The sequence below is a fragment of the Aplysia californica genome, unplaced genomic scaffold (assembly GCF_000002075.1).
Source record: "Aplysia californica isolate F4 #8 unplaced genomic scaffold, AplCal3.0 scaffold00255, whole genome shotgun sequence".
Lineage (NCBI taxonomy): Eukaryota > Metazoa > Mollusca > Gastropoda > Aplysiida > Aplysiidae > Aplysia > Aplysia californica.
Genome location: NW_004797525.1, coordinates 335,557 through 343,966, shown reverse-complemented (window position 1 = coordinate 343,966; position 8,410 = coordinate 335,557). Strand labels below are relative to the sequence as shown.

Here is an 8,410-nt window from a genome sequence, read left to right as displayed (position 1 = left end):
CCACCCTCCCTCTCTCTCCCTCTCTCACTCCCTCACCTAATGATCTTGGCTATCTGTCTGCTCCCCCAGTGTCTACAAGAAAGTCAACAACAGCAGTGCCCCCAACACTTTGTGGGAGAGACTGGAGGCTTTGTCCGTCGTCACCGGCCTCTCAAGGTAAACTCTCCTCACCACAGAATCTGGTCGCTCAAGTTTAACATTTAAATCAAGAGAACACAAAATTTTCCAAGACAGAGAAAGATTATTTCATTCTTTTACAAATTGTGCCTTCTTTAGGTATGGTTTCTTGCTTTGAACTTGAACAAAATGTGTCTCGACGTGGTGAAATCAGGCGCTCGTCAATTTTTGGGCATGTGGAGTTATTGGTATCAGCTTAAAGTTTATTTATTTGCTTTGCTTTCGATGAAAAAAAACATCCGTTTATCTTGAATAGAAGTCAAGATTTGCCAATGAAGGAGGTGGGGGTGGCCTGGTTTCAGAGGTAAAATTAGCGAGAAAATGGCTTCCAAAGTTTGGTGATTTCCAAAGCTTGAGAGTCCTTAGAAACTGCAAATTATATTTGTGTGCCTTAAATCAACATTTTTCAGTGAAATCCACACTCTGTCTCTTGCCCTTTTTAACTCCCAGTGAAGCATAGGCCATCAACATTTCTCCAGCGAAGCCTGTCCTGTGCATCCTTTTCTGGCTGTTTCCATGATGTCCCCGCTCTTTCCATTTCCGCTTGTACCGCTCGCCTCCATGTCATCTTTGGTCTTCCTTTCCTACATTTTCCTTATGGATTCCGCGTCAAAGCCTGTCTGATGATGCTTGTTGGGGGTCTCCTCAGGGTGTGCCCAATCCATTTCCAGATGGACCTTAAAAGTGTCAAGTCAAAAAACAAAAATTCGATAAAAATTGTTAAACGGACAGAAAAATGAAAATTTCTTCGATTTCATTATTTTGACGAGCGCCTGATTTCACCACAATGCCTCACATTTTACAAAAAATTAATTAGGGCTTAGTACATCAGAACAGCTGGCAGAGGATAAAAATTTCTTGGACATTGTTCTTCTTGTGCAGATATACGTACGTGGTGACCAGAAGCTTGGAGCCGGACGAAGAGTACAACTTCCGAGTGGACGTGGTGGGTACCAGCGACGGGAAGCTGCGGCGGAAAGTCAGTCCAGGAAACCCGTCCGAGATTGTTCTTAACCCTTGCACCAGTAAGTGGCTCTGTGTCATCCGAGATTGTTCTTAACCAGTAAGTAGTTCTGTGTCATCCGAGATTGTTCTTAACCCTTGCACCAGTAAGTAGCTCTGTGTCATCCGAGATTGTTCTTAACCCTTGCACCAGTAAGTAACTCTGTGTCATCCGAGATTGTTCTTAACCCTTGCACCAGTAGCTCTGTGTCATCCGAGATTGTTCTTAACCCTTGCACCAGTAGCTCTGTGTCATCCGAGATTGTTCTTAACCCTTGCACCAGTAGTTCTGTGTCATCCGAGACTGTTCTTAACCCTTGAACCAGTAAGTAGCTCTGTGTAGTTGGGTTAACAGTACTTGTGGTAGCCTAGTGGTTTGGCTACCAGACTCATAATCATGAGATTGCGGGTTTGGGGGTTCGAGCCTCAGCTCGGTCCGACGTTGTGTCCTTGGGAAAGGCACTTTACACGAACTTCCCACTTGGCTTGGTCCTATCTGAGACGGACGTTAAACTAGGAGGTCCCGCCCCTTAAATAACTTAATAGTGTTGATAGGGGTGTTAAAGTCATACCATTTCACCATTCTCACAGTACTTGTCAAGTACAATGGATGCTGATTAACTGATTCAGCCCGCAGATAATTTTGACTCCGGACGCAAATAATTGTGAGGCAGCGCGGTGGAATCAGGCTCTCATCAAAATAATAAAAATGAAGAAACCTGCATTTTTCCGCAGGTTTGTGAATTTTTATCAATTTGGCTCAACAACTTTCATGCCCAATGAAGAACCATTTTTGAGTGGATTTTTCTGATAAACGTTGATTTAAAGGCACAAAAATGTAATTTTTCAGTTACCAAGGCCTTTTTAGCTGAACCAATAACTCATCTTTAGCGGCCATTTTCTCACTAATTTTGCCTCTGAAAATAGGTGACCCCCACCCCCTTCATTCACAAATATCTCAACTTGTATTCAAGATAAATGGATATTTTTCCATACAAATAAAGACAATTGAACAAGCCTTAAGATGATACCAATAACTCTACATGCCCAAAAATTGACGAGAGCCTGATTCCACCACACTGCCTCACAATTTGTGACCACTCCAAGACCTCAGGGGTGGTCTCACAAAAAATTAATAAAGAAAATATAAATTTGATCAAACCCTCTTATGTGTGGCATATAGAAATGTTCAGAATATAAAATACTATTCAATGACACCAGAAAAAAAGGGTTGAAATATAAGTGGGGAGAAAAAGAGAAGATAGGAAAGTGATGAAGAAAGGGAGCAATAGATAAGAGCTGCTGTGAGCGACTGTAGGTCAAAACTAAACACAGGAGACAGTCAGCCACTGTGAGCGACTGTAGGTCAAAACTAAACACAGGAGACAGTCGGCCGCTGTGAGCGACTGTAGGTCAAAACAGTCGGCCGCTGTGAGCGACTGTAGGTCTAAACAGTCAGCCGCTGTGAGCGACTGTAGGTCAAAACAGTCGACCGCTGTGAGCGACTGTAGGTCTAAACAGTCAGCCGCTGTGAGCGGCTGTAGGTCAAAACACAGGAGACAGTCGGCCGCTGTGAGCGACTGTAGGTCAAAACACAGAAAACAGTCAGCCGCTGTGAGCGACTGTAGGTCAAAACAGTCGGCCGCTGTGAGCGACTGTAGGTCAAAACAGTCAGCCGCTGTGTGTGAGCGGCTGTAGGTCAAAACACAGGAGACAGTCGGCCGCTGTGAGTGGCGCTGCAGGCTGAATCAGTTAGACCGAAATATGTGGGACCAAAATCTGTGGGATCCCTGAATTTTCTTCAGTTTAATCGAGCCTTTGGTTTAGAAAGGTTGGTCATACATAAGAAAAAAAAATCGGGGAATCTATTTTCTATAGGTGTACCACAGCTTTTGGATTAACCGTGTTTAGTTTAAGCAGACTCTACAGTACAGTAGGCATTGTCCAAGACAGCCACCCATTGTCAAAGAGAAAAGTGGTTGTCTTAGACAGGTGTATTACTTGAACAGCGTCGTTTTGATGTATACAAAATTATTACAAGGGGGCAGTTGGAAATGATCATTTGCACCGGTGGTTGTCTTGGACAGGTTGTTATTTGAGCAGGTTCGACTGTATTTGTTAGGCAGCGTGGTGGAATCAAGCTCTCGTCAATTTTTGGGCATGTAGAGTTATTGGTATCATCTTAAAGCTTGTTCACTTGTCTTTATTTGGATGAAAAAAATATCCATTTATCTTGAATACAATTCGAGATATTTGCGAATGAAGGAGATGGGGGTGGCCTGGTTTCAGAGGTAAAACTAGCGAGGAAATGGCAGCCAAAGTTTGTTGATTTTCAAAGCTTGAGAGTCCTTGGAAACATACAATTTACATTCGTTGTGGCTTTCATCAACGTTTTCCAGGAAAATCCACACAGGAACTTTCTTAAAAGGACATAAAAGATGTTGAGCCAAAACAAAAAACAAAATTTAAAAAAAAAACTCAAACTGGCGCGGAAAAGCCAGTATTATCGTTTTAATAATTTTGACGAGCGCCTGTTTTCACCTCAAGGGCTCACATTTTATTTTTCTTATCTTACTTTTTTGGGGGGAAAACGCCTCTTTTGTGTGCGCTATGTCTTTTAGCCAGCATTTGGGCTTAATCCCCAGTGCTGGGTTATTCAGGCTGCATCCGTCAGTCTGTCGCCTCGTGGTGTGTGTGTGTGTGTGTCTTATGTGAAGCGTGCTGACAAAATTACTTACTTCTCGGATTTAAGCCCAAAAGAAAAGGCTACATCACACATATTTATAGGTAAAGTTTTTGCAATTTACAAGTATGAAATGATAAAAGGCATGCAATATTTAAAGAATATTATATGGTATCAATAGAAAATCTACAAATTTGACCCTAGTGTCGATTTTTTTACCAATATCTCCATTTGTGGATTGCGAGAAGTAACTCATTTTGTCAGCTCGCCTCACTTATAACTTATACCCACTGCACACTGCTAATCGAATTCATCGAACTGAGTCAGGGTCATCCAGATTATCCCTTGTGGGTGGGGCAAGAGCTACCATAGTAGCACAATACGACTGAGTCCAACTTATTTGATTGTGCCCTTCAAAGTCAAACATGTTCGTTTTTCAAGGTCTTGTGTTGAATTGTTCATATTGTGTCAAATTGTGAAGCTGTGCTAAGGTCAAAGCTTAAACAGAAATCTCATACAGAAATCTTTTTCTTTTTTTACAGGTACCACAACTCCGAAACCACCAACCACAACACAGTTTCTTTTCTGTAAGTACGACTCAAACTATGATTTAGATGTTTTCATATTTTTATGTGTGTGTGTGTGTGTGTGTGTATGTGTGTGTATGGGTGTGGGTGTGGGTGGGTGGGTGTGTATGTGTGTGTGTGTGTGTGTGTGTGTGTGTGTGTGTGTGTGTGGGTGTATGTTTTGGGTGTGTGTGTGTGTGTGTGCGTGTGTGTGTGTGTGTTTTTATGTAATTATAGTACTTGTACTGAAGATATGTTGACACTGAAGAGATTGAGACTGAATTTACACTACAAAAACGAATTCCACTCTCAGAATTTGATTTTTTGAAAATCTGCAAATTTGACTGTGGGTTGTTGTTTTTTTCAGTATAGTCATTAATTGTTTTTCTCTTTTATTTCAAATGATCAAAGTGTGGGTGGTTTGTGGGTGCTCTGATGTGGTTTGCTCCTTCTTTCCTATCAAACATCTATCGTCCTTATCTCTCCTTCTTTTTTGTGTACGTTACTCTCTTGTAACACATCTGTTTGTCGTCGTCACTTATATGACCTTATTGTGTTGCAAGTGCCGCAAAACTCTTATGAAAACTAAAACATCTATCATCCCTATCTCTCCTCCTTCTTTTTTGTGTTTGCTACTCTCTTGTAAACCTCTAATCTTCGGCACCTATATGACCTTATTGTGTTGCAAGTTCTGTAAAACTCTCTTACTAAAACAAAAACAAATGATCAAAGTATAATGTGTGATGAAGCCCTTGAAATTTGGGATTTTCTCAAAACCTGAAAATATGACTTTGGTGTTTCCCTTACCTATAAAATTCAATGACAAGCACATCTGGTCGGGGTAGGCAGTTTAATACTTAACAAGCACATACTCTGTTCACATGTTCTGCTCAGAAGAGACTCTGACCACATGGTCTCGTGCTGATATACTGCTCACAACACTGACAAGGGTAATCACTGCTCACAACATTGACAAGGGTAATCACTGCTCACAACATTAACAAGGGTAATCACTTCGAAAGGACGAAGACAACTCACGACATTTACGGGTGGTCACTAAGAATAATGGACGAGGACAACTGGACACTGACTCATTGGGTTAAGTCCCTTAAACATGTTTGACAGTGACCACCCTACACTACCCAAAAAATTCCCATGTGAATCAATCAAATTCATTTTGTCTCATTTTTCAGTCTACAAAATTCCTCATCCTGATATTTTGTCCATTCTTCAGCACGGAAAGTGTTTGACACAATCGAAGCCACGGCCTCTTCGACCAAGTCGGGCTATGTGACCATACGCTGGACAGTCCTTCCTCAGTACCAGCAGCTGAACTACGACGTCACCATTACACGCCAGTTGCTAGGCAACGGTGACTGCGACAAAGATGGAACGGCACCTGAGACTGTGAGTTGCTGTTAACGTGCTTTTCATTTTCCAATACTGTATACCACAGATTTTTCTCACGTGACTTATAGTCATAATCTTTGTAATTTTAAAAAGAAATTATTCATAAAATCAAGCAGCTCATGCAATTGTAAAAGGGACACCACTGTATTGGGACACATGACACTGGGTGTCTCAAATCGTGAAATTAAAATATGGACTTTACTTTACTTTACTTTTATCCGCCGCTTATACCCTTTTGGGTGTCGCGGGAAGAAAGAGACGTCTCTCTGTCGCCAGCCGGAGAGCTTGGGTCTGGGGATGCCGTGGGTGTTTAATGTTTCCCTGACTCCATCTATCCAGGTCTTTCTCAGTCGCCCTCTTGCTTTATTGCCATTGAATTTTTTTATGTAGGCACCTTGTGCTGGGTGGTGTGTTGGTAATCGCACGAGATGTCTCAACCATTTGATTCTTTGGTGTTGGATGTGATGCATGACATCATTTGTGCCCACCATTTCTCGGATTACTGAGTTTCTAATTTTGTCTTGCCTGGTCTTGTTAACTGCTTTTCTAAGGCATCGCATTTCACATGTTCTAATTCTTTGCTCTAATGTCTTGTTTGTGGTCCATGTTTGGCATTGGTAGGTGAGTGATGGGATGAACATGATGTTGATCATTTTGAGTTTTGTTGTCATGGGGATGTTAGGATGTTTCAATAGTAGAGTAAGCTGGTAACTAAAATTAATGGTCTTTTGTACTCGTGTTTCAATTTCAAAATATGGACAAAAAAACAAAATGAGCAGAAAGCAAAAAAGAGCACGCGTAAAGAACCTTGTGTACAATATGCAAAGTCATATGATTCATGCACAGTGTGTGTCGATTCTGTTTCCAAGACTGCTAGTTGCTGTTAACACACCCTTCAAGTGGGTGGTTGGCAGGTGTCTTATGTGGTTTGTTCCTTCTAGGCTGTCGTACACCTATCGTCCTTATCTCTCCTCCTTCATGGGTGGTTGACGGGTGCTCTGGTGTGGTTTGCTTCTTCTTTCCCATGAAACATCTATCGTCCTTATCTCCCCTTCTTGTATTTTTATGTTTGTTACTCTCTTGTAACACTTCTAATCTTCTGGTGCTCATATGACCTTATGCAGTTGCGAGCGCCGTAAAACCTCTGCTAAAACTAACTCTCCTCCTTCTTTTCTTTTTGTATTACTGTCTAGCAAAACCTCTAATTTTTGGTACACACATGACATTTTAGTGTTGCAAGTAGCGTAAAATTCTTGCTGAAACTAAAACACCCTTCAGTGTTATAGCATACCATGATGTCTGATTCATGCAGTAGTTGTATGTGTGCGGTGTGCTGACAAACTGAGTTACTTCTTGTGTTTTAGTCTTATGGAAATTTATACATCAACTTTATACGTGGAGTTCGTACAATTTGTAAGTATGGAATAATAATAAACACAGTAGACTTGGAGAAAATGTCGTCAACTGAAAGTCTATCAATCTGACCCCTGTGTCGATTTTCGGCAGATATCTCCTTTCTTGGATTGTGAGAAGTAACTCAACATTCTGTCAGCACGCCTCACATGTGTTTAATCTGTTGTAGCTAGGGTTCTCAACCTCAGGGTATAGTCTCCACCAGGGTTTGGATGGATATCACCTGTTTGTGTTGCTGTTTTGATGTCTATAGGTTTGTGCTTATTTTTCCCATTGGTGGTTGGCGGGTGCTCTGGTGTAATTTGCTCCTTCTTTCCTATCAAGCATCTATCGTCCTTTTCTCCCCTTCTTTTTTTTATGTTTGTTACTCTCTTGTAACAGCTCTAATCTTCTGGCGCTCATACGACCTTATGCAGTTGCGAGTGTGGTAAAACCTCTTCTAAAACTAACGTATTTTTCCTGTCCAGTGGTTATCCTACTTGAAAGTTCACATGACGTCAGCTTATTCTCTACTTTTATCCTAATATGCACTATTCACAGTCTTATCCTAATAAACTAATTTATCACAGTCTTTTATTTAAACCTAACAGTTGTTGATCTTTTGGGAATGGGTACCCAGCAATAGAAAGTGAAAGATCTTTTCAGTTTGTTAATGTTTTAATGCATTTAGCCCGTAACTTGCACTGGATGCTTCTCGCTCGAGAAGCCAAGAATATTTCTAAGTTGTGTTTTAGGGTCTGCTGCGGTAATTATACTGTCCCTGTGGTTTTATGCACCCCGCCCGCATAATTTAGCAAAATTTGATCATTTTTTACACAATTTCTGATTATTTTCCTTTATTATTCTCTGTTAAACTTAACAGAATCGCATAATTTCACATTTTTGGGGCTCAGTTTGCATAATTTCAGAATTTTTCTTGCATAAATCGATGGGGACAGATTAAAATTGTAAAGTGCATAGTGCATGCTGTTGAGCACAGATATGTGCTATATACAAATACAATTGTTATGATGATGATCATCATCATTTATCATTATAAGGATTATTAGTTTTATCATTATGATTGTCATTATGATTATTGCTTTATTATATCATTCTTCTTCTTTTTCTTCTTCTTCTTCTTCTTCTTCTTCTTCTTCTTCTTCTTCTTCTTCTTCTT

General features: G+C 40.7%; 1 protein-coding gene across 1 annotated transcript in view; it reads left to right on the top strand.

The window, feature by feature from the left end:
- The window catches only part of LOC101863110 (receptor-type tyrosine-protein phosphatase F), a gene marked incomplete at its 5' end in the record, with an annotated part of 43,477 nt that overhangs the window by 8,062 nt on the left and 27,005 nt on the right, over positions 1–8,410 (top strand). The window contains 4 exon segments of the mRNA XM_013083809.2: positions 70–156; positions 1,060–1,202; positions 4,405–4,449; positions 5,663–5,835. Coding sequence (XP_012939263.1) covers positions 70–156; positions 1,060–1,202; positions 4,405–4,449; positions 5,663–5,835 — 448 coding nt within the window.